General features: G+C 45.4%; 1 protein-coding gene across 1 annotated transcript in view; it reads left to right on the top strand.

Annotated features, from left to right (window-relative positions):
• The window catches only part of LOC138488252 (uncharacterized), a 2,582,589-nt gene that overhangs the window by 1,797,846 nt on the left and 757,344 nt on the right, over positions 1 to 27,399 (top strand). The window contains exon 23 of the mRNA XM_069615092.1: positions 12,937 to 13,102. Coding sequence (XP_069471193.1) covers positions 12,937 to 13,102 — 166 coding nt within the window. The remainder of the gene's footprint in view (positions 1 to 12,936; positions 13,103 to 27,399) is intronic.

Raw genomic sequence — 27,399 nt, 5'->3', positions numbered from 1 at the left:
AATACTCACACGGTGCGCGCACCCCTCACAATGCTTTCCCACTCACACCTCGTCTTTTTTCCTCCCTTTCCTCCCTGGCCAGCTGTCCCTGTTTTTCTGCTAAGGTTACTGTGTTCACGTCTGTACGTGCCACTTCTTAATCCCCACTCCTACAAATGTGCTCCCTATTTTATAGTTCTTCTACAAGTATATTTACCTCATACCCTTTTCGCTTTCACCCCTTGCCCCGTGGAATGGAAAAAAGAAATAGAAAGAGTAGCAATCACTAAAAGTATCCTAAGTGTCTCCCTTTGCCAGACACCAATAACTTATTATTTACTTCTTCATATATTCCCAGTACTAGTTTAGATAGCACTATGCGGCGCCGCCTTCCACCCCCTTTCGGAGCTAGGTTTCCGTCACTTCTACCTCTTCACTTATTTCTTACTCCTAATGGCCATATGCAAAGAAAAGATAAAGAAAGTTTTAAGACCTGTCTTTAGTAGACACCCGTTATTCTCTCCTCTACCTGCCCACGTTCTCCTGTTCACAAGTTCCCCTCCCTCTCCCTTTAGGATCGCTCGCACTCGGTACTCACGTGCCCGTCTTGAACCGATAGTCTCCGAAACTGGGTCCGTCCAGGCGGTGTTGCCTTTCTGCTCAACGGTCAGCCCCGGCTCCGGCGAGCGGTACTCAAAGGGGATTTTGCAACCGGGATCCCGTACCCCTTCTAGTTTGAGTGCGCACTTCTAAGCGTACCGGTCGCCGTTGGCGGGTAGCTTCCCGGAGCCGGCCCACCGTGCGTTTCCCTTTCTGACCGGAGATTCTCGTGCCAAAAGGGGGTCGTTAAAAGGAGTTCAGGAAAAATAAATTTGGAAATATCACGCTATCGGGGTCACCACTGAGTGGAAGCGCCCCCAAGTTAGCACGATCCTCCCCGCAATGGGAGACAATAATGGACACTCCCGCAATGGGAATAAGGCCAAGACAGAGTGCGGGTGAGCGTAAGTGGGAGTTTATCAAAAGAATATGGCATGCAAAGAACTCTGCAACCTCCGAGAGCGCTCTGCCTGACAATCGCAAAGGCAGGCGTATTTCTAATACAAAAAACGTCATCAAAACCTACACACTATAGGGGGCACAAGTTAATTGGGATTGGGTGGCGTCGACTAACTATAGGTGTTGCTGCAGCGTGGTTGGTCCGGGTGAAAGGACGTCACTGGTCAGCCTCGTGGGTTGGGTTGGGCCTAGCAGGCCGGCTTGAGGTCATCCGGGCGGTGTTGGTACGCTGGGGCAGCCTGTGACCAAGATGAATGCCTTCCCTGACTTAGGTGCCCTAGATCATGCACATTGCAGTTACTTAAAACCCCATATCTAACTTCTACAGTAAATCTTTCAATCAATACAACACAGGAGGAATGCACCTTGTGAGGGGTCTGGTGGTCGTCGGTTGGATTTACCGGTGTTCTGACGTCTGGTATTTCAGGTCGAGGGGCTGGGCTCTGGGGGCTTGTGGCGGGTGGTACATGTTTTCTACTAAAAAGGGGGGTTCTGTGTCTTGTCTCATTGTCGGGGGTAGCCTTTGTGCGGGGTCAGGCTTCTTGGGGTGGTCTGGGGGATTGTGGGATTTACGAGAGGGGGCTGGTAGATCAGTGGATTCAAACGTAAGTTTATTACTGTGCTGTAAATAACGCAGGTGGCGGCCGGTGGCCTTGGATGCTGCGTTGGGGCCTCTGACTCTCTGAAGCGGTTCCAGCTTGGTCGGGGGAGGTGGGGGAGCACGGCACAGGCCTTAGCTTTTTTCTACTTGGCAGGCTTCGTAGGATAGGAGGGAGAATGGCCTTGCATATATTCACAAAAGGTATTCTCCTCGTGTGTTGTCTAATTTTTGAATACAAAACTTTTATATCATTGGTCTTCTTTAAACTAATATACCATACACATATTCTACGAGTTCATTAAACATTCTGTTATTATATTCAGTCCGAGTATCTTTTCGTTACCTAACATTACATTTGCTACAGAGTTTGATTATTTTATGTACATTAAACGTTACATGAGGTAGTTCTAGATTATGGCCTACAGAGATTGATACTCGCCGCTTTGGGTGATTAAGAAAACATATACGAGTTCAGGTTTCTACATAAAATTGAAAGAACATCTATACAGATAAAGGCTATACGTTTGGTCGACATCTTTCTCTGTGGTTATAGCAGCACTAGTCCAGACCTGGGGTGATATCATATAACGTTACATCTTTATGGTTTGTTCACAGTTTACAGGATCTGTTTAAACAGAGGTAGTTCGTTAATACCAATACTTGAATTATTTTCTACTTTCTTCAGATAGTGATGCTTCAGCTTTTTCCCCGTCACCCCGGCCTCGCGGACCAGGTCATGCGGGGTGCAATATTACATTGTGAACGATGAAATGTTACAGTGTTGGCATCTCGGGTTTAGCTCATACCCGACTTTCTCATGGGAACGCGCTCGCAGCGGATCTACCAGGGCTACTGCGGCAGGGATACTTGGAAAGCCCTCCAAAGGTGGGGGCCGCACCGTAGCGCGCTGAACTCACGCCATCTTTGCTGGGCAAAAAGGCTTCTAGGCCTGTCTAAACGTTAGTGTGTGTGTATGATGGATACGTGGGGCAATGTCATCGGCGGGCAAGCCCTCCTCCACCTGGGCCCGGGTGGCATGAGGGAACGCCCGGCGAGCCATGGTCCTCACCGGGGGGGAGAATAATGTAGGAGAGGGGGGCCCTAAGGCCTGTCCTCCCCTACAGAAGGCAGTTTAATACAAGGAGAAAGACAGCAAGACCGAAGAGGATTGCAAGGAGGGGAGTGCCCTTGACCGTTTCAATGAAAAACCATTACTTTCATGAGCCTTCGAGAATAGGAAACGTAAGACCAGGAATCAAGGCTGACGAATCCTGAATTGTGTGTCGGAGGTACCCGAGGCTCTCCTGCGTCGATAGTCATGGCGGGGAGAATCATTTGCCGCTGTGGTACTGTCCTTGGATCCTACAACAAAGCCGCACCAGTGAAGTCTGCACAGCCGGTGAGTTGGGGAGATGGATACCAGACTGGTCTGTGTTGAAGCCAAGATTGCAAGCGGCAACATTGTATAGTGATAACTGAAGGGAACAGTGTTTGAAGCTTATGTGTCAAGTGACACAAACACAATTAAACAGCAGTGAGTGATTGAACTGTAAAGCCAAGATACAATACCGCAGACAGAGTGATCCGGCACCACGTGGGTGCTCATTCAAAAGTCTCTGTTCGGTATTCAGCTGAAAGGGAGTAAATGTGAAGAGTGATAAATAATTGTGAAATCAAAGTGGTCCTGCAACGGGTAAAGCAAAACCCCATGCACATTCGAAAGTCTTCCATAGTTCAAGTTGGTTCGAGCCCGGCGGAGTGAGATAAGCTAAAAGATTTTTGGTTAAAGCAAGTTTGTGTAAAGTTGGGATTAGTCCGAGCCTGGCAGAGGGAGAGTAATGGAACATTGTGATAAAAGGGATCTGAGCCTGACTGAGGTGGATCTGCGATCTGACCTCAACTGAGGGGGGATCTAAGATCTGAGCCCAGCTGAGGGGGATCCGAGATCTCAGCCCGACTGAGGGGGGATCCAGGGTGAATAGTGCATTGCCTAAGAAAATGAGTACTTATAAAAATCTGAAAGAGGAAAAGAACGTATTGTTTCTTTGTTGGATCAGGCCCTCTGAAATCAAGAGACTTTGAAAGGCAAAGAGTCTTGGGCAGCGAAGGCCCTGATACTAATGATTGAACTGTATCCTTGTCTAGAGAAGCCAGAGACTGTGCTAAGCTTGAGTGTACTACCTTGTCCCATCCTGAAAACGTGGGGAAGGGAGACCAACGGCCTGAACATCCTGACATATTATTTTGTGAACACTTCTTTCTTTTTCGTAACATTGTTTCCCACACTATTTGAATTTAGAGGTAAGAATTGGCAATAGGTTTATTAGTGCAGGCCTTTTTATTTTGACAAGACACCACTAGGACAGCGTTATTATTATTTTATGGTCGTAGCTTTCTCCCATCTGTAGGTTTAGGAGTTTTTCCCATCCCTTTTTGAAGTTCAGTAAACAACCTTGAACTGTGGTCACTTGTGTTTGTCTTACTGTTGATACCAAGCCTTCCTTACAAGGGACAGAACCATATGTCAGAATAGGTTTGGACAGAGAACGGATTTTGGTATTGTAAGACATTGTGACGAACACCATTTTTTCTTTTGAAACTAGGGAGACCATCATGTTAGAAGTAGGGATAGGAAAAGCATTCTTTCCTTTAATAAAACAGACACATTTCAAACATGTCTTCTTGTCCGTCTCCTATGTCTGATTTACCTAATCTTAATTACTCTCTTCTTCAAAAGAGGTTGTTTTCCATCGGATAATAGGCATTTTAAAATCAAAGCAGCCACATGTGCTACCTCACTTCTCCCTTTCAGTGTTGCTTTGATAGAAGTTAGGCCTGTCTGGGTAAAGGCAGAGTCAACACCCACTGTGGACAAAGATATTGCCAAAAAGATAGAGCAGGTTCAAATGGCCTTCAGTTTTTAATGGTTCATCCATCTGCAGACAGTCCTGTGTTCCAGGCTGTGACAGCAGGCTCCAAATCGACGGCATTCCCATCTGCACCTCCAGATAGGGAATCTAAATAAAAAACTAGACCCTGGGCAAAGGAAAGATTTTCCTGCAGGCAGTGTGGGATTGAGAACAATGTCTCATGCACACTAGCAAGGTATGCACATTCTTTGAGGGAAATGACAGAAACGGCTACAAATGATTTCCCAACAGACATGCAAGACTCTTTTTTTTTTTAAACAGCTGGTGCAAAGCAGGAATAAAAACAACACAAGGAAAATACAGGTCCAATGAATATATTCACTTAATGAGAGTGAGTAAGAAGAAAGTTCAACAAGAGAATTATTAGAAAAGTATCACAACATTTATGGATAAATGTTCACATATTGTCAGGCCAAAGGCCAAACATAGTAAAAGCTTCAAGGTTAAAATGCACAACCGAGCATTGCTCAGACATTATTACCAGAGAAAACACACCTTACAGAAAAGTTGTCAAAAGGAACCAAGCCCAACCTGTGATGGCAAGAAGGCTAGTGACCACAACCATACAGCGACATAATGTACAGCAAAGCATAGGGAATGAGAAATGTAGAGAAAACTGTATAAAGACTACTATTAGATTTTTTGTGTGTTGGCTGAATGCACAACAGTGCTTCCCATTAAACCGAGTGAACTCACAAATGGGTGTAAGGGATCAAAAGTAAGACTCAGACACAGGCATGTTGGATATTGGTTATCAACTTTTATTTATCAAAACAATAAGAGGGTTGGGGTGAATCCCATCTATCCCTAATCCTAAAAGGAGTTTCCTTCCCTCAACAAAACTAAGGAATGTCTGTGTCAAGTTGTCAAACAAAAGAGCTTCCTCTGTCCTGTGTCCAAACCCTAAGGTGACTGTTAAACTCAATGTGATGTGTACAGGGATATTTTACACAAGCTATTCATTGGTAGCTTTCCTTCAGAGTTCCAAAACACAAAGGGTTTTAACGTGTAGACAGAAAAGGAATAACAAAGTTGGTCTAGAGAAAGGGGTCCTCCTTTCCCTATGTTTCTTCTGGTGTCTAGTGGCTGTGGATAACGACCTAACCATGTTCCACTTTTCCAACAGAGGTGGGGGTGCTCCTCTTGCCCACCCCTGCCTACTTTCTTTCCAAGTTTTTAATGTACAACTTCAACTTGTACAACTTCTCCCTTGAGCTTTCTCCACTTCTTAGGCCTTCACAAGGTCAAGGGGGATTCCTCTTTCCCTTGGCTCCTCTTAAACATACAATTCTCTTATACATTCAATTTCTGCTGTGTCACTGACCCTTTCTTAACAAAGTTCATCTCCGTTTCAACACTTCCTTTCAAGCGTTGGCCACTTCACCTTTTCCAATACAGTTTGCATTCCCATTAACTTCTCCTGTTAAAACACTTGGGGCCTCATCATCATCTTAGCCCTCAAATGCAGCGGTAATGCTATTACTGATGTATTTAAGGGTTGGTCCAATCATGAGTCGGGCAGTAAGTGGGAGTTTTACCTCCTAGTTTTTGCTGGAGGTAAAAATGTTCCCTTACCGCCCGTTTTCAGTGCTATTACCGCCAGCACGAATACCGCCAGCGGTAATGGTGCACCCCAACCCCATTGGGTCCAATGGACCCAATGGGGAATGGGAACTTACCACTACTCATGAACCGGCACCAATAGCGCCAGACCGAGTAGCAGTAACGCTATTTGCGCTGGCGGTATCCCGGTTTCCACCTTCACCATTTGTAGACCCTTCGCAAACAGGTTTTCGCATTCAGTGGTTCGCCTTCCTATGGACATCGCAGTGGCAGGGCACTACATCAACAAACTGGGGGGAACATGCTACTGGTCACTGTCAGATCTGGTGCCAGATTACAGAAACGTTGCACCGGTGCAAGTGCAAAATTGAGCGGTATTACTACTAGGGCAAAGTGTGCCCTATTTCTAAAAACAGTGGGACATATAAAAAAATATTTGCACCACAACCATTGCAGTTTGGCATGTTACAAGCACTATGGCAAAAATTGTCCTAGTGCAGAAAAGATACATTTTCCCTGCATTTTTGCAGCAGGGCAAAATTTGACGTAGTGCTAATACGGATTGGGATTAGCACTAGAGCAAACTTCTCCCTGGTGCTAAAATGCATCACAAATGCATATTTTTGCACTAGGGCAATTTTTGCTGTAGTGGTTATACCATGCCAAACTGCACTTGTCATGGTGCAATGGTTTTTAAATGGCCCAGTCTTTTTAAAAATAGGGCAAATGTTGCACTTGCACCGGAGCAACATTTCTGTAATCTGGCTCCTGGTGCTTGCATTTGGGACGTTGCCTCCTGTACCACATCAAGTTTCAGGCTGAATATCTGCTGGGCGCGCTCACTCTTTCGGCCGATTGGTCCTCCCGGCAATGGTTAGTCAAGAGCGGTTTGCGGCTCGAGCTATCTATTTCTAGGGCTTTAGAGGCACTTGTGCATATTTGCTCTGGATCTTTTTGTTTCCAGGATAAACATACAGTTCCTGGGATTCTTCCGTTTACGTCCTAAAGTGCTTGGGTGTGATGGGTCATGGACCAGCAGACGTAGATTCTTCTTTGTTTGAGGGGCATTTTGATATGGGGGCTAAGGCGCCCAAGGGTTTTTTAATGGGGGCTAGGCTCGAAGACATTCTTTGTGTTGCTGACTGGTCTAATGCAGGGATGTTCCAATGTTTTTATTGCAAACCTGTTGTGCACTCTTCCCCAGCTGTGTTGGAATGGCTTTGAGCATGCATTGTGGGAAGCCTCCATGCCATGCCCTAGAATGGCGATTATTCATACCCGACAAAGATTCTGGATTCTGTTAATGGCATGGGGGTGAGTATTCACTGGAGGTAAGTACTCTTCTTCCCTCATTTCCCTCCCTAGTGCTGTTGTTATGTCTCCCAACAAAAGGATTCTGAATGGGACAGATGGATTGGTGGAGGGCTGTTGACTGTGTCTCAGAATGGAAAGAGGGCAGATTACTTAACATTTATTTATGAAGGAACTTTTAGGGATTGGTGACAGTGTTTGGTATGGAAGGGAGGCAATGGTGGGTATTGCATTTCTTTTTCTTTGTATTCATTCTAACTGCTATGAAGCAAGATTAAAGAAGAATGATACATAGTACTCGATTCGGTGCCCTTAATAGAATGTCAACTCTTTCACAAGCTAGGAATAATCGACATTGTGCCAGATCCTAAGTCCCTCAGGGTTATCATGTGCATAGGCTCTTTGTTTTCCTGTGTGTGCTTGTGAGCTGCTTTGCTCAGCTGGCTGTGTGGAATATACTGGTTGATAACAGCCTTTTTTTAAATGCTTATATGGTACAGCCTGCAGTAGCCTACAGGTGTCAAATGGGCATTGAAAATGTGTTGTATAAAAGTGTTGCCATGTGGTCATGACTACTACCCAGCTCTGAGAGTGAAAGCTACAGTTGCCAAATTCAGATCACTGTTTTGAGAATGGCGTCTGCTTTCAAGCCCAAATCCACACAAAACAGACAGCATAGTAAAAAGCCAGTGAAAGTTGATTGGGCAGTGCCCTATTGAATGGGTGCCTGCCAATATATTTCAAAGAATGCAACCCTGTGATTGAGAGCCGAGGTACCCTCTCAGCCACCAATATCCATAAAAACATAGGGCCTGTATCAAAGCCTGTTGATCCTTTGGACAAGTTGTAAAAGAACAGAAGAAGGCCCCTGACCTTCAAATACATCATGAGATGCTCAGCTAGTCCTTTCGCTCTTACTTTAACTGATCTGACCTTGAAGATCTGCCAAGTATATGTGAACCCTAGACTTTGGCCAACCAGAAACTTCATTTGAACTTTCCCACACGGATAAAAGGCAGAGCACGAGAGCACACCCTGAGCGAGGCAAAGCACACAAAGTAGCAGTTCTTTCCAGGCAGCAGCTGAGCCGATGGAGAGAGATGGCAGACTGAGAAAGGAGAACAAGGAAGGAGATACCCTTTACCTGATCGTTATATACTCCTAGGTACCCTAGAGGTACAACTGCCAAACTTGGTGCCCCAGTTTCCTGTTTGACCTTTGATTTTGTGGTTGACCCTTATCAGTACAGTCAAGACCTTATGAATGCTCCTAAAGACTTTCTGAACACAAATTACCTATATCATGCATCAACACCTGTACTTAACTTCCATGAGATACAACATATTTCTTATATAATACCTAGTATTATATAATGCCTAGTAATTCTGTATTACGTGGTATTTCTTTCTACCCCACTCCTCTCATAAGAGTTGGCTTTGATTCTCACCCACACCTACATCTTCTAGGTGAGTCAAGGAAAGCTGTTGGATAACCTGTTAGCCTAGATCTAGGATGGAGGTCTCATTCCGTGAACCCAGAGTTTGGGGATTGCTCACAACCCTCCTCTTGCCAGTTCACGCCAACCTCTGAAACCTAACATGAAAGCAAAATCATTAAGTAGCAGGAGTGTACAAGGTTTGTTTCTGGAAGATAATGCAACCATGGCAGGGGCTCAATCAAAGGAGAGTGCTATTGCTGGCAACTTCTGGCAAATCCCCCACACTACTACATTGTAGTGCTGCTGCAACATGGGATGAGCACCCTGCAATCAGTGAAGTTTGTGTAACCTGCAGGTAACCAGTGTCTCAGATGTCCTTAAGAACTCACCACACTTCAAGACAGTTTTAGGGCTTTTATTTTTAGAATAGTCAAGGGGCTCGCTAAGGGCAATACCTCTCTCATATCTAGTGCAGGCCGATCCCTAACCTAGGCATCCTTCAATCCCAGGATTGCCACCAGAGCTCAATAGCTCCTACTATCTCAGAAGCTGTCTGTCAGGTTGTGATGGCCTAAAGGCAAATTAATTCCGTCTCTAACTCTCTCTTGGAACAATATAGGTGGTCCCTGAGCTAAAGAACAATCTAGGTGGTGTCCAATGCAGTAAAACGCAAGGATTTGTGCGCACTCGGGCCGCACATGATCCTTTTCATTAACACCAATCTCTGATGTTACTCCCTACTACTCTTTCCTTCCTCCACACCAATACTACTCTGCTCTCCTCACACTACTATTACTACTCTGCATTTCCACACTACTACTTCCGTACCACTATCTCCCTCTCCACACTACTACTGCTCTCCCCAACACCCACAACTTCTGTTAAACTCACTCTCCTTTCACTTCCCCAGTCACCTTCTCATTCACTTGCTACTCTCTATTCTATTCTGTTCTACTAGCATACCACCTTGCACGCACACTCAAACCAAAGTATGAATTTCCCCCACCATTCACTTCATCACCTTGCACACTGCTTCAGCAATCCTCCTCGATGCTTTTCTACAACGTCTTACCTCCGTTTGGTCTGCTGATCCTGCTTATCCTCCCGTAAGCTCACCTGAATGACCCACACCTTCCAGTTTCCTGCCCCCTTTTTTTATCCTACCCGTTCCCCCTTCCATTGGTTCTCGTCCTCAATGTCCCAGTTCATGTGAGAGCTTTCCAGTGTGTGTGGAATGCTGATTTGACAGCATGGCCGCTCCACAGTCCCATTGCAGGTGAGTGTGTTGTCCTTGTGCATGAGCAAGTTGTTGGAAAGTTTTCTGAGTGCTATGCCATCTTCTGGCAACTGTAGTTTCATAGGGAAAATAAAAACAGACTAGCCAGCAGTGTGTACAACAGGTATGGGGCAAGAAAAGGTGGTACGCATATCAAACATGCAGGCGTGTGTGACAGGGACTGGGACCCTCCCAACTCACACACCCTGCCTCTCAAGCAGGATTGGCTCTGAGGAAAACCCTGGTAGGCTTCCTACCCCAGGCTGAGAGGGGTCCACATCCCCTCTTGACAGGGTCAGATGCTTGACCCTGCCACACATGTTTGAATCCTAACATGGCCATCTCATTTTATGTGCCTTTGATTGCAAAGAATGTGTACCATTCAGTTAGGTAATGACAACTACTTTTTAACCAAGAGCAGCTATAGACTGTAAAACATCTGGGACTTGTGCTTTGCGGCTTCAATATTTGTTTAAGGTGCAGCTGTAGTCTGGAAATACTAGCGTGCAGCCTAGTGCTAGTCTTATATTACAAGGTGGACCAACATTCCAGTACGCGCGCTCATTATTGTGGTCCAGAGAATTAATTGGACCCTAAAAAATAGTTTAGTTGTATCCTGTTACTTAACAGGATTTTATTGTTAATATATCTTGTTACCTCACAAGGTGTGTCAAATGAATATGCATTTCAAAGTGGTTCAGGGAAATTTCAAGTAATGCTAAATATATTAGACTTCTATTGTATCCGCTTATGTGTGCACAGGTACAGTGCCAAGTTAGCTGGAAAAAAGACCTAATTCTTTTTTTTCTTCTTAGTTTTTTTTTCATGGTTGCATATCATAACTACGACATACCCAAACTTCCCAATACAAACATATGGCAATACAGTACAGTGACGTTAAAGCAAATGAAAATCATTAAATACCACAGGCATACATCCAGTCATGATTGGTGTTTCCAAAGTCCTCGTTAGTGGATCTAAAGCGCGTTATCTTTGTTAGAAACATCTTGTGAAAAGGCAATCTGTGTATAATGACAGTTGGCATATCATTTTGAAAGGGGAACCAATAGTCACATGGCCTGCTACGCACAGGTAAGGTGGTGACGTATTGCATCTCCCTATGTTCACACATATTCATGCAGGCCGACCATTCACAAAATGTTGGAGCTTTGGATTTTGCCCATGATTTGGCTATTAAAGTCCTAGCGACAACTGATGCCATCCCTGCAAGTCTTTTTTCAGTTCTAGAACCAGCATCCATCGAGGCCAGCAGCCAGAACTCCGGAGAGTACTGCCAGGATTCACATAACATGGAGCACATAGCTGTTTCTACTGCTGCCCAAAACGGCTGTATTAAGGGACAGGACAGGACCATGCAACATGTAAGAAGCCGGCCGAATCTTGAGTGTACCTAGTAGATTTGGGTGGCCAATCCGGATAAAATGTATGTAGTCTCGCAGGGGATCGCCCTTTCCAGGGAGACATGAGGGAGGTCAGGCGAGGGGGACCACCACCAAATGGAATACTGTAGGTGTGCAGCAAGGCCCAAATTAAGCGTGTCATTAATTTACGTATTCTAAACCAGAAGCTGGAGGGGGGCCAGATTGGGGTATTATTAAATATATAACCATCTTGGCTAAGGATATCCGGGCCGCTTGCGAGATGGGCAACAAAATCCATGTTTCAACTCTGTGTTGTAGGTACGCTAAGACTTTCAGGTAATTATTTTCAAACAAGTCTGTAATTTGTATAGTATCACAATTGTGACAAATACAGTGTTCAATTTGTTAGAAAAAGAGGCTAATTTGCATATACAAGGACCGGGTTGCAGTGAATAATTATGTCCTGCCACCGTTGGTCGCTGACACTGCATGCTGCTATGTGGCTCAACATTATATCGTTATGCTATTATCTCGTCTATTCCCTTGTGTAGCTATGCAGTAAAGAGATTTCCCCTGGCGCATGCGAGGACCCCTTTGCCGCTGTGCTCGCTGTCAGAGTGACAAGTTCTTTGCATCTCTCCATTAAAACGCATGTCTTATGTGACGTTTGCTGGATGTGACTGCTCTGTGTTGAGAGCCCTCTGTCTGGGCACTTGAGCGCAGGCTGGTCTCTCGAAGTAAGCGAATCCGCTCACGGACCCGGCTCGCGCGCAATGTCAGATACAGCAACCGCTGTCTTTCCCTCATTTGAAACAGGATCTTTGCACGCCTCACTCGCACACTCCCACTGCTTCAGCTGCGCTCTTTAGTTCGCGTAGATGCTATGTCACTCTTATACAATTGTAGAGCCTCATATTAGTATGTGCACATTTTAAAAGTTATAAAACTTGCCGTACATTTAATATTATTCATAATTACTCATATACAATTCGAGCTTAACATTGTGGTACTTATCTGCTGGAAGAGCAGCAAAAGAAGAGGAAAGGACCTGGCCAGGATATGGCACGGCAGATAGAGTTCCAATTGGGGAACACTGAAAGAAAGGTCAGCCTCTCGATAGAGTGGACTTATGGGGATTTCTAGTTTAATCTCTTGGAGTGTTTCTCAGTTGTATTTAAATATGGTTTAAATAAAGACAAGGAGAAGTTTGATAAGCTGCTGAAGGGTGGCAATAAGGAAATTAAGCATAGTGCTTGCCTCCGTGCCTTTAATAGAATCAAGACTCCCTGTGTTGTAATCTTCATTGTGCTACATAAGTAATAATTTGAATGTTTGAATGCTGTGCAGTGCTTAGTGGTGCCAGGTTTGCTTAGCATTTTCTGAAACTCTTCTAACAGGATCCAGTGCCAGCACCAAACTACCAGACAGGGTTTTACTACTCCGAAGAGGCAAAACCCACAAGATCAGAGCTACAGATTATATCCAGCTTTCAGAGAGATGAAAGCTTTCCCAAACTTGCAGGAGACATGGCAAAGAATCTGATGGATCGGGAACAGATCCAAGGTAACGTACATATATCACTGCTTTGCTTCACTTCAAACTTATTCATGTTTTGAGGCTCTACTTTTGAGGCATTTTAGATTTTGTAGCCAGTTATAATGACCTCATACCCCACATTATTTTCACCAGATTTATTTTGTCAGCCTATTGTATTGCCGGTTTTATTTAATCAAATGCTTATTTTCTCTTGCTGCCAATTTGCATGTTAAATTTTTAGTCTGATTAGAATACTTAAATAGGAAAATGCAGGGAAAGTGGTGTCATGGGTAGGAGAGCACATTTGTACTCGAAACCATCTGGTTTAAGGGTGACATGACAGTTGCACTACAAAAGCAAACACTGTGCTCCCTTCTCCTACCTCACAATTTGACAACAAAAACATACTTTTCTCTTACTGCCAAAAAATAATGTTCAGTGCCAAACTGTGCTGCATGGTAAGAGGCAACCGATTCGTAGGAGGGGTTTGTGTGTTTGATCTACAAACAACTTATTTTAGGCCATCTTGGTAAATTTGTGCCACAAATGCAAACCAACATACATCTGTTTCCTGCAGAACAATTCGGCACCAATAATGTTCTTTTCACAAATTTCGGAGATAGATAAGAGAGTAAGTGGATGGGAACACATGGAAAGGAGGGACAGGAGAGTTGAAAGGTTCTGTTCAAAATCTGACACTGCATGCACTCATTTAACTTCCTGAGTTCTGTGCCGTATTTGGCATGGTTAACCACCCGTCTTTACTTCCAACCCTTTCTTACCTCGGCATCCCTGATACTACACCTGCCTGAATGTCTTAACATTCTGACCCATCATTCCTCATCTCCTGGTCTACAAACACCTCTGATCTCCCCATCTCCGAGTAAGTGTGCCTCGAGGCTCTGTCCTGGTGTCCCTTCTTGTTACCATATGCACCTTCTCTCTGGGTAAGTTTATCTCTTTGTTTGGCTTTTCCAACCACCTGTTCATGGACTATAACCAGATGACATCTCCTTTCCTGCCTTTATTTGGGACCCCTCCTTTTGTACCTCTAAGAGCATGTGGGCTGTTGTTAATGGATGCAGCTTTGTTGCGTTATGCTAATTTCCTTTAAGAGCAAAGTCCTCTTCTTACTTCCTGGCCTACTATGCTCTTTAACATCTTCCCCCTACCAATCTCTTTTCCCCTGACCTTTTCGCACAATTTACCAAAGCCCACAACCTTGGGGTCCACTTTAACAGCAATGTTTAACTTAACCAGTTTATTACCTCCACTGGGTCTGATGTGACCTAATCCTTCTAAGCAGCAAGAAAATGAATGCACCATCTTCTAACATACCACACCACAAAGACTATTGTCTCCGTGTGCTAGTCAGTCATCTTGATTCTTTTTTTGACTTACATTTTGCGTCTTCCTTTATGCTCCTTTGCACAACCCTTTTTCAAATCCCTCTGCATCATCCACAAGGTTTTTTGGGTCTGGGGACCACACTATCTGTAATTCTCTCTCACTAAATACTCTCCCTCTAGACCTCTATGTTCCTCTGGCACCAACTCTTTGTGTGTAAAACGTTTCCCTAATGCAGAGGGCAGGAGGTTGATCACTTTCCTCAGCTGGCTCCCTCCTTTCGGACAGCCTCCCCCTCTCTCCGCGTCTTGAGCAGGACTTTCTTAAATTCCAGAATTCCTCAAGACTTTACTTATTACCTCCTCCTTCCCTTTTCTCTCCTCTGCTAATCTCACAGTTGCTGTGATTGGTGTACAGGGCCCTTATGCACTCTCTAGGCCCTTGACCTCCCACACCCAATCACCCATCTTCTGTCTACCATCAGCACTTGCCTCGGCACACCCTCCGCCCTGGAGGCTTGCACTTTCCACCCAAAGTGGCTCCAGGACGTGTAGCACTTACCATACCTTGCACTTCGTCTGTGGCTCACCCACGAGCACAGACACCCCAGCACCTACCCCAATGCCCTCTTCCTTGCTGCACTTGCATGTTCCGAATACTCACAACGCATAGTGGGTTTGTCCGTTCATTTGAATGCGTTTTCATTCCCTTGTTCCCTTCTTGTTGCCCTGTGGGCCCTTTGAAACATAATTTACCAACTGTATAAGTGCCTAACAAGAGAACAATGAATAAATAAATAAATACATCTCAACTGAAGTGTTAATTTTGCTAGTATTATTTTCACCCACTATCCATGAACTATGGCCCTCTACCTCGCTAGTTCTATCGCCCCCTATTTGCCCACTCCCACCTTTTGCTCCAGTGCCATACTCCAATTCTGTTCCTACCCTCCTTGTGCTGCCTCCTGCTTCTTTGCCCCTCCTGCCCCTTTCCACTGGAAGACCATTCCCCCTCTGCCCAAAACATTACTACCATCCCTGCATTGAAATCTGCCTATAAATCCATTTTCTTTTCCCTGAAAAGTCAGCTACCTCCAAACATAGTATCACTCCACTAGTTCCCTCTTCTTCCATGCCACGTGTACTGTAAACGCCAGCTGTTTGTTAATAACTGATGCAATGTAATTACTGTATATACATTATATTGTAACTGATATTCCAACATTTATCCCCCTCGCTTCAACAAATGGTAAAACGCCCTAAAAAAAAGGGAAATGCTCTAGTCTCATGTTAAGCATTTCTATTCGAAGTGCTAACCCATTTGTACATAAATGAAACTAGTCAAAATAACTTGAACATTTGTATTTAAAATATCAAAAGCCAGTGGTGTTAAGCAATGTAAGGGCTGCAATGCCAATATTTCACTTTCCAATCCCCACAACATTTGTCTTGCGGATTGCACATCATATCAGTCCTTGACCCCTAAAGTGCTAAAAGAAAGATCATCTAAATTGGCCCTTAGACGCTTAGCCTCTAAATAACTCCCTCAAAGCGAAAAATCTCTGAGAGCAGAAGCTCTGAAACTACAGAGATGGCCCCAGAGAGACCTAAAGAGAGAGACAAAAGCACTGTAAATAGTCCCACTCAATAAGAGACTCATCACTCATCCTTATCATCATTGAAGAAGAAAAAGAAAAGACTCTCTTCTTCATCTGCATCCTCGCCCGACAGAGCAGGTACACTTTCCACCTAAAACTTCCTTGGCGGAAACGTGGGGAAGAATTCAGTTTAAAAAAATGATTGATGTTTTTAACAAAGCGGCTCTGGTAGCTTCGGCAACCTAGTTTGTGAAACGCTTGGATCCTACCGCACCTTCTCAAAGTTGGCAGAGGCTCATCAAAACCAAGTTTCCACTCACCCAACAGTTCGGATACAGTTCCTCTTCAAAGGCTCCAAGGACAGCATCAATGCTGTCTACCTACGCTGGTGCCTCGTTGACTTTTCATATCGCCTCAGTGTCCATTTTGAAGGACCCGTTGGTGGGGTCGATTTTTGCACTGACATGGAGATACGTCCTGGAGTTGTGCTCTCTGGTAGACCTCTTCACCTCCAGTTTCAACAGGAATTCCAAACGGTTTTTCTCAAGGGAATTTCCTTCAAGAGGAGCACTGATGGATGCATTTGTGATGAACTGAGACGTTCCTCTTCTTCACGTATTCCAACGGATTCCCATCATCACTCACATTTTCAGGTGGTTGAGGAGGTTCAGGACCACTAAGATCCTGAATGCTTCTGATTGGACCAGGAGGACATGGTATCCAGACCCTCTGCGCATGGCCCACTGTACCCTCTGTCGTCTTCCTCAGAGGGTGGGCTTGCTATCACAAGTGGGAGGGCTGGTCCTTCAATTGAGTATCATAATATCAGCCTGCATGCCTGACTTTTAAGAGGATAAGGTTGAAGGACTGGGACTCCCTGAGGATGCGGATAGAGGTGCTGCTTTCGGCAAGAAGACCAGCAGCTAAGTCTATAAACAGTTAATGTTGGAAAAAGCTTTTGCAGCAGATCCAGAGCTAAAGATATCAATCCTTATCTGTGCAACACAGCGACTGTTCTTTGTTTTCTTTTGCACCTTGTTCAATAAGGTCTTCAGCCAACTACAGTTAAGGGATATTTGGCTGTGCTATTGATTTTCAAGCTCACACCTGAGCAGGATTTGTGCGTTACCATTCCCACAGTGATACAATTTTTCAAGAGCCTAATGACCATCTTTTCCCTGCCATCTTCATTGTGCTGGCCTGGGATTTAAATCTGGTTTTTACTTTCTTAATGGGGGCTCCTTTCAAGCCTATGCATTATTGCCCACTGTGGTGGGTCAGAAGAAGGGCACCGACACTGGTTCTCCATCTCACTGATTATTTTATTAACTTACAGAAGAAATGCCCATCTTTCCCTATGCTATCGGATTCCCTGCCTAACAAAACTAACTATGGTGCTCATCAGTAGTCTGTGAGAATCCAAATTATAATCTGTCTGACGGCCAAACTAACCGGTCCTAACCCTATCACTATTATACCAACTAAAACCAGGAGGATGTCTCACTTCTCCAGGTTTCCAGACAATTCACTTCAGTAGTGGTTCCTTAAGTAGTCCCTGGTAACTGTTTTTAGCAGTTCATAGAGTTCTGTTAAAGTTAGGTTCATCTTTTGACTCTTCTATCTCATATATTTGTTTTCCTTTTCTCTTTATCTCTTCTCTTGGTGTATCTCATTTGTATTTATGCATTTATTCTTCCAATGTAACTTTATCCGTGGTTTAGGGCTCTCCCTTCTGGATATCCTACCTTTTAACATACAGTTCACTATTTCTTGTTCCCTTTTGGATTTGACTCTGTTCCTCTTCAATTTCTCTTCAAGGTTTCCTTTCTTAATATACCGCCCTTCTTTAGTTATACCTTCTTGGTCTGATTGTATTTCTTGCTGAATCTTCTGAGTTTGGGATTCATTCCCTCTGTTATCTTCACTGGAACGAGTATGAGTATCCCAATAAGGATTCTCAATCATTTAATTCAGGATTACTGCTTTATCTCAATTATGACCAGTATAAACATTCCAACAATGATTCTCGTTCACTTCATTCAATATCAAGTTCTTATCTTGGTTATAACGAGTATGAATGTTGCAGTAATGATTTGTGGCCCACCTCTCGCATCTCCTGTTTTCCCTGTTGCCTGTTGTATTCAGGGATAGCGTCACTGGGTTTGTGGTTTGGCTGGCACCTTCTCTCCAATTCGTCAGGATCGCTTAACATGACTTCTCTTTTGCTTTATTTTCAGGTCGCTGTCTATGCAAATTTTCCGGCTTCTCGGTTGCCAGTAGCTTGAACTTCAATATATGCAGAGCGGTATCTGCGTTATTTTCCACACTCCTGGTCTACTGCACTTCGGTTGTCATTACGCCATCGCTCGGTTTCTCTTTGGGATGAAAATGCCTTGTGTTGGCACTGGTTTCTCACCCTTCTCAGGTTCCCTCACGTCGGAAATTCAGTTTGGTAGTTTCATCTCGCTTGACAATGAGATGCTGCATGTCCTCTCTCGTCTGTGTACAAACCAGCAAACAACTTTTTATCTTGCAGGCTTCCTCTCTGTCTGACCCGCTTCCTCCCCTTCTCTTTATGACTTAGTCGTGGGAGTCCCCAGGCGAAATCCTATAGTCCTTCTTATCTGTTTGTTTTACATTCTTCATTTCTCCATAGATCTTTTTTTGTCTCAGTAAAAAGGGGGTTTGCTTTTAAAGGAGTGGGCAAAGCCCCTGGACAAGAGTAACACATTTTGGTTGTTTCTTCCCACCTTTCTTTCCTGGAAGTGCTTGAAGATGTATTACTAGAATGTTTCATAGGGTGTTCCTCATAGGAATGGGAGTCCATTTCCCCAAAGGGGGAGTCTCTCCCGGTGAGGCCCCCCTTGCCTCAACCTCTAGGGAGGGTGTTGCGTAGCGGGCTCACCTCCTAGCCTCACGCGGGACGCTCCCCTTTGGGGAGAAGGGATGAATTCCAGAGATTTGTCACACCACTCAGACTGGTTTTGTGTAAAACCTTTTTGGTGGCAATTACTTCTGCACTATGGGTTAGCGAGTTGTAAGCCCAATCCTGCAAGCCACCTGTAAGGTGTTCTCCAAAGATAAAGTAACGTTGAGGGTAAGACCAACTTTTCTACCCAAGATGGTTTCTGAATTTCATTGATCTCTCCCAGAAAATTCACCTCCCAGTATTCTATCCTCCTTCTCACACATCTAAAGAAGCAAAGAGATTCCACAGATTGGACCTGAGAAGGGCTCTAAGCTTCTACAATTCTAGAACTTGAGACTTTAGGGTATAGGGCCAGCTTTTCATAGGATACACTGGCCCTACACTGGGTAAAACCGCAACTAAACAAACATTGTCAAGATGGATATTATATGCATTTTGTAATGCTGTTCCATTGCAGAAAAGAACTCCCTTGGGGCCTCCCAGCGTACTTAACTAGGGGGATGGCTACCACTTCGGCTCTCCAAAGGGGTGCTCCAATGTTGGACATCTACCAAACTGCAACATGGCCATCGCTACACATCTTTCCAAAGCACTGCTGCTTAGATTCTATGTCTGGACAGGACACTCGATTTGGCAGGGCAGACCTCCAATATTTACTAATTGGATTTTCGCCTCTGGTTACACTCTGCCCTTCTCCAGGATACACATACAGCTTTGGAATTCTATTTAAGAAGAGGAATCTGTGGGAGGACATGTTCGATTCGAAGAGCAAATAGCTTCCCTCCCTCCAGTAATGTTCTTTCTGATGGCATCAGTCAGTGCCGAAAGATCAGTGCATAGAGCTGATCTGGAAAATGGTTCGCTCATAATGTAATCTGTGTAACTCATAATGATCCCGTGCATGTAACCCATGAGGGAAGTGTCTTATACTTTCAAGAAGTAGCAAATGTATTCAGTGGTTGCCTGATGGGCTTGAGATGTGCTCCAATGTACCCTTGAAGTATAGAGGCTGGATTGTCTGTTACGTGTTAGCGTAAACTGCCAGACTCAAAATCTGGGATTACCCAGCCAGCTGTCAGACGTTATAGGGCTCAGAGTGGAGGGTGCGCAAGGATAATGTGGTTCACCCAATCTGGAAGATGCATAGGGACTTTAGACCATCACTTAGAATGTTAAACGTACAATGGTGGGTCCTGGGTCTGAGTATGATCGGGTGTAATGGTGGTATTTACTATTTCACCGTGAGAAAATTAACTTAGACATTTACACTGTAGTTACCAGCATACCTACCAAATATTACAAAATTAACAATTATAAACACGTACACACATAATAAAAGAAACAATATGCAATGCTTGTACAACAAGGGAGCACAGTAACTATTAATAAAAGCTATATATTGACCATGTGTATTCTGTGTTATAAAGTTACTTGTTTGAGAGTATGAAACAAAAAAGCATATCAAAGCCCATACTGTGACACATCTAGCGATATCATCACTGAATCTCTGAAGGCAAGCTTCTCTCCCGTGGCCAGGGAAAGGCAGAAGCTACCTGACTCTGACCCCTGTGGTGGCTATCTGTGGGCGGACCACGTGGGGGAAGACAAACTCCAGAGAGGCAGGACATTATTGAACCAAAATAACCCTTCAGATGTAATTTCTAATAACATCTTTGTGGTTTTACCACATGTATGCATGGCTTATTGTGACGTAGATAAAGAATTCCCAAGTTCCCATGACCAACAACCTCACTTACCTGCCCCCCCCCCTTTTTATTTCTGAGACAAGGAAGAGAGATGAAAAAATGGAGATAACGAGAAACGGCAAGCAAACACTACGTTTTTTGGAGAGAGTTAATTGAAGCTGGGAAGTTTAAAACAGACACAGCTGACCCGAAGCGGGAAGAGAAACAGTTGAGAGAAAGGCAGCTGAATGTAAGGCAGAGACCAAAGTTGTTTGTAACTTGTTCTGATGCCGATCAGAATGCGGGAGTCGAGCAAACGGAGAGAAGCAGCACGGAGGCTGTCCCGAACAACGTGTAGGAAAACCCAAGCCGAGAGGAATGCATAGCGCTGACAGCCCACACCTGTGGCCCTTCCCAGCATAACACCCACAGTCATGCCGCCCACCACATCCACAGTCCCCTTATCCCACCCCTTTCCATATCATCTGGCATAGTCCCCCTGAATAAAGATGCAGGAACAGTTGGCCAAGTGGAAGTTGAGTTTGCCACAGCAAGCTTTATTGGAGATGCATAGAGCCAGGGGTTCTGCACCAGGTACAGCTTACTTAATCCTCCCCTCATCAGGTTTCTTGTAGTCCCTGTCTGGTGGTCCCCTTCCCTACGTACCCCTTCCCTCACTACCCATGGCCATATTTATTTTCTTTTTTCTTTTTCTTGTTTCCCCAATTGTTTGTTTCCCAACATACATTTTCACTTTCCCAACATTTTCTTTCCATTTGCCCCTTTTTTTAAGCTTTCCCGTCCTTTCATTCCCCCGTCTTTGTTCAAACCCCATACTGTTTATTTCCCTGTCTGCCTCATTCCCCAATCCTCTGCTTTCCCCATTTTCAGTCCCCTCCCCGTTCTGTCCTTTTCCCGATTCTTTCTTTTCCAGATTCTTGACATCCCTCATTCTTTACAAACCCCTCTTATCTGGGGCTAATTCTTTCCCCTTCACCTGGTCCCACATTCCCCCCTTCTCTCCATCTCCCAAGTCTTCGACTCTGCTCATTCGCCCCAAACTTTCCATTGCTCAGCTCCTTTCCTTCTCCCAATTCTTTCCTCTAACCCAATCCATCCCCCTGATTGTTTCCATCCCCACGGCTCCTGTTACCCACTACCTTTCCCCATCTTTTTCACATTCCCACCACTTCTTACCAGCCCCCAATTCTTTCGGATCCTCAAATCTGCCCCTTACCCACTGTAGCCCAATTTCCACTGCATTCCATTCCCCCTTCCTTTGCATTCCAAATTCTTTCCCTTCGCTGTTACCCTCCATTACCCCAATTCCCTCCTATCCCCAACCCTTTCCACCCCTCTTCTCCCAAGCTCCATTCCCCATTCTTTCCCTACCCCAATCTTAGAATCCGTAATCCTTTCCATAACCCCGTTTACCACACCTCCCCATTATTTCCATTTCCTTCTTGTTTTACATTCCATTCCCCATTTTCATTTGTTTTTCCTACTCATCTTCCCAAACGCCACCCGCGTTGTCGTAGTTGGAAGGTCTTGCAAGCCCCCTAAACCCTCCCTTTAGAAGGGCTTTCCCCTGAGTCTAGTACTCCTGGGTGCCGTTATTTCTAAGCTGTCGGGTGCACAGTCCACTTGTGGTATCTGGCAGTGCTTTCTCTAAGAGATCGACCCGTGACTTCACCACGACTCAATGCTGATTACCGGTGGCAGTGAGTTCCCCCCAGTTACCTCGTCGCCGCATAGCCCCGAATCTAGTTGACCTTAATAAACTCTTTCAACCTACACTCAAACCAACATTGATTTGAGCAAAGGCCCTCCGAACTATAGCCAGCAGCGTGATGAACATTGGGGGGGAACCCCTGTCCCCGACCCTCACCCTAGTGTGAAGGCATTTCCGAATTGCCGCTCAAACCATTTGGCTCCTTGCCAGGAGGGCCCCCTGTCTGCAGACGGTAGCGTGATGGAATACGTCAGACCTTAACCATTAGGCGCCTATTCGAAGGCCCCCCCGAGGGTGGCGTGCTGAAAGATGTGGTGGGGAACCACCCCAGGCCCTCACCCCCTTGTGAAGGCATCTGCCAGGACTGTTGACCATTTCTCTCCCTAACAGGAGGGCACTCTGCCTGCAGACGGTGGCGTGATGAACTGTGAAAGGGGGCTGTCGTCCCCTGCCCTCCCCCCGTTTTAGCCCCATGTTGTATCTCATGCCCCCAACCTCGTGCCCTGTTCACTTACAACCCACCCCCTCCAAAGCATCCCTTAAATTAGAGATCATGGAGCCAAACCCACGTCCGACAGGTACACCTTATCCTACCCAAAACAACCAGGAGTTGTCAGTGTAATTAGTGAGTGTTTTATCCAATCCATGTCAATACTTCTAAAAGTCTTCCCATTTTCATGTTCAATTTCCTCTTGGTCTCCTCAATCCCTTTTTGAGAATATGCCCCTGCCATGATTGCCTGGGTATTATTTCTGACCAAAACAGCTCTGCACCCCAAAAACTATTTCCAAGCTGTGTCATGGTACCCCATATTCTGCACAGCAACTCCCTTCTCTCCATTGACACCAAGTCATTGCCCCCCAAATGAATAACTAGAATGTCCGGGTAATTTTATTTAAAGGGCAGACTATCCCCATGAGTGAATAAACTCAGTACTGAATTAATTTAGGTTGGCGTTGTGATGTACTTTCAATCGATTTGACAAAACGTAGTTTATTCAGTTAGTGTTTGGAAGCAGGGGAAAGACCGGCATAGACGGGTGATCTGCTATTCTTTTCGCTTTACAGGGCTTGTGAGAGCTTATTGCAGTGTTTGTTGCTTGAAAGTAGTGGCACCTCTCTGGGGTATCGGGATATTCCTCTGCGGCATAGGGGGTTTGCTTCATATTGACTTGGGAAATATGCAAATGGTAAATAACAAGGGGGGTCCTGAGAGACTCTCTGCCAGATATGAGTCCTGGTTACAAGAGCCTTACCCAGAGTCTTTAGCTCACTATCTTTCACAGAGGAGAAATATCCCAAACATATCAGTCTTTGTCCTGCCCTGGGGCAGTCCAGCACCGAAATGCTAGGCAATTCTTCTCTGAACAAGAGTACCAACAGCAACCCTAGACACGTGTTTCGGTCCGGTTGAACCTCATCAGTAGGGTGTAGCTGTGCCTCTTTAAGAATAGTGAGCAAGGGGTCCATGTCTGGATTCCCCTAGTAACTTGGGGTTAGACCCACAGTTACTTGAAATATGCAAATAACAAGGGAGGTCCTGGGAGACTCTTTCCCAGACATGAGTCCTGGTTACAAGAGCCTTACCCAGAGTCTTTAGCTAACTATCTTTCACAGAGGAGAAATATCCCAAACATATCAGTCTTTGTCCTGCCCTGGGGCAGTCCAGCACCGAAATGCTAGGCAATTCTTCTCTGAACAAGAGTACCAACAGTAACCCCAGACACATGTTTCCCAGGACCCCCCTTGTTATTTGAATATGCAAATGGTGTAAGGTTTTCTTCCTTAATTGCCTTTAGACTGTTGTTGGTTTCAGTCTATAATTCCTATCCACGTATGGGAATGTTTCTTCCTTGTTTCTGCCACCAGACTGTTTTTGGTTAGTAGTTATTGCTTTGTGATTTTGGCAGTGGTTTGCACAGTGTTGTGTGATGTTGGGACATTGTGTATCGGGGGCGTGATCATGGACGATTGTGGCCAGCCATCTAGATGGAGCATAACTAGGTGAAAAGATATGAGCTTAAAGTGTGCAGAAAGGGTGGCACGTCTGTATTCCGGGGGAATTCTCCCGTTTCCTTGGGTGAAGTGTCCTCTTTCATACCCGCGCTTTAAGCTTACCAAAGGCCATCCTTTTTAACCCCCACATTGCAAAGGCAAGCCGCCTCGCAAATACCCGCCCAGCCGGGATAACCCTCCCTACAAAATTCGACCTACCTTTTAACGACTGGATCATCTTCAAAGGTGCCCTGCTGCGTTCTAAGACTGAGTTGATGTCACAAATGTATTCTGTTATCTTTTCTTGTGGCAAGCGGCATAACCCTTCTATGTATCGATCTCGATGCCCAAATAAGTCCACTGAGTGCAGGGGCCCGAGTCTTTTCCGCTGCTAGAGGTACCCCTAACTCGCTTGCCAGACTGAGGAACTTGTTGAGTAGTGAGCTACAGATGTCAGAACCCCTTATGCCAATAAACAGAAAGTCATCCAGCTAATGAGTCTTCCTCCCCTGCTCTCTAACTTGTTTAAGGCCCATTCCAGGAAAGGAGCTGAATTTTTCAAAGTCAGCGCAAAATATGCTGCAACCCATCGGCATGCATTTATCCACATAGATCCCCACAGTGAACTGGAAACCCAATAGATGGAAACTTTCAGGATGCACAAGGAGCTATCTAAAGGCCGCCTTGACGTCCACCTTTGCCACAAAGCACCCTACCCGCATTCCTTGCCCAGCTGACGGCTTGGTCAAAGGATGCATAAGACACTGAGCACACCTCCTCCTCTAACCAGTCATTCACTGAGTCCCCCTTTGGGTGTGACAAATTGTGTATCAGGTTATTTGCCCTCCTCCTTCTGTGGAACCACCCCCGGGGGGGGGGACTATAAGGTTGGCCAGAGGTGGGGCGCGTAAGGACTCACTGCCCTGTCCAGGGCTCTCTTTGTTAATCTTCCTTACCAATTTTGGAAAAGCCCTGGCCGATTTCAGGTTTTATGCTGTTCGTGGCACCAGGGGTCCCTTGTAAGGTATCACAAAACCCATAGTGAAGCCCTTCAATAATATTGCCCTATCATGAGTCATGGGGTACTGTGCCAACCATGGCACTACATTCTCAATCTTGATGGGGGAGGGCCTTTGGATGGCGAGTTCCCCCCCAAGCATCCCTGTTCCCCCCTCCTGGGACTAACCCCTTCCACCTTCACACAGGGCTTTCCTCTACCCCTTATGGCCTCAACCTCCCTCCCCTCTGCCTGCATGCAAGCCCCCATTAAACCTTCATTACCCTCTTGCTGGGCAACCATTGGACTGAAGGCTAGGTGAGCCTTGTGTAACCTCGCTTTAGCCACCCCACGAACGTTGCCATCTTAAAGACAGAATTTGTATTTAGTACACACATGAAAAGCAATTGTGAGCAGATAACTAATCGTATCTCTTCCCCATTTCTAAACTTTCATCTGTTGGATCTTTCTCCATCCTTTGCTGGCCATGAGTTACCCCCTCCCCTCCCTTCACCCCTCTGCAAAGCTCTGCTGGATGCCCAAATGTTCCATAGAGTGAACATGCATGCCTATAATGACAATTGGGCCCCCAATGGCAGTGACCCTCATTAAAATACCTGCAGGGGATGACAATGGACAGCTAGACAAGGAGAGACTGATGCGGCCCCCTGCCCGCCCTATCCTTATACCAAGTTGTGCCCTAGCACTTCCCTGTCGCTCCTATTAACACTTGTGTACAGGCGCATTATATATGACTTATCATATTCTAACATATTCCAAGCCAAAGCCAGGCTGCATTAAACACAAAATGGCTGCCTTGCTGGCAATTGTTCTAGTGCATTGGCACCCAATTCCATGATTGCCCTTTGGACTGAGCCTCTTAACTTAAATCAACTGCCCATTCATTGAAATACAACTCAACTCTGCGAAATGATTTCTCTCAATGTTACCGGTTAAGCTCAGTCCAGCCCCGTTTGTTATACAGTTGCATATTCCCCTGGCTGAGTTTATACCGGACCAGTTAGCATTTGTACTATTATGCCTTTGACACTCCCCCGCAACCCACCACTACCCACTAATGCTGTTGCAGCCACGGCCCCTTTAAGCCTTTTCCCCGCCCTAGCTATACATGGCATTCCCCAAGCAGCCCGCCAGATTATGCAAGGACTTAATCTGATCACTACGGACGTGTAACTGTGATGGGATGAACCACAAGCAAAACACCCATTAGCAGCGCATTCCCACCCGACCTTCCAACTAATACTCTTTGTCCGTGGCCACTGTAAATGTGGTGCTGGCATGGACGGCAGTTCAACAGCCAATGAATGACCCATGCCAAAGGGCATGAGCTGGAAGCACCATAATGGGAATAATGACCTGGGATGTTCAGGTCATACAAAGTTCATTTCTGCAATTGACAATGCACCTGTATTTGACCACAGGGACGCAAAAAAAAAATCCTGTTTTTTTTTCTCCCCCCACCTCTCCCGATTTGTTCAAAGCAAGTTAACACTCACCCCCTTCTATTGGTCTCGATACCTTCCAATCACTGATGCCATGTAACCTTACAAAACAACTAATTGCCCAAAAATCAGCACCCCAACCACAATTGCCAGTTCCATAACAGTGCTTTAATCTACTCTGCCTTCACCCACTCCACCAACAGCATTCACAGAGCTGGTCTCAATTCCAAAATGTTCCGAGACACATGTATGCCTACCAGGCTTTCGAGCATGGGTCCTGAGCTGCTCTCTGAAGGGTGTACCGTTTCTCATGCGCTCTCATTTGCAATGTAAACCTCTGAAGTGCACTACGAGGTGGTAGTCTCCTCACGGCTCCCTCGCATCTCTCATCGTTACCCAACTGCCCGCTCCCGTTTTGTGCACTCGCCGAATTGTACCGCAGCTCATTTTAAAGTGGTGCCCCACTCATCTTGCATTCGATTAGAGCTTCTCCCACATGTACGACTTACTAAATCTGCCTACTTACCCTGTGCATAACCAGAGCAGGCGCCCTGCCTGCCTCCCTCCCTACCCACAGCAG

This window comes from Ambystoma mexicanum, chromosome 9 (assembly GCF_040938575.1).
Source record: "Ambystoma mexicanum isolate Mex_15411 chromosome 9, UKY_AmexF1_1, whole genome shotgun sequence".
NCBI classification, from domain to species: domain Eukaryota; kingdom Metazoa; phylum Chordata; class Amphibia; order Caudata; family Ambystomatidae; genus Ambystoma; species Ambystoma mexicanum.
This window is presented reverse-complemented; position numbering and strand designations above follow the sequence as displayed.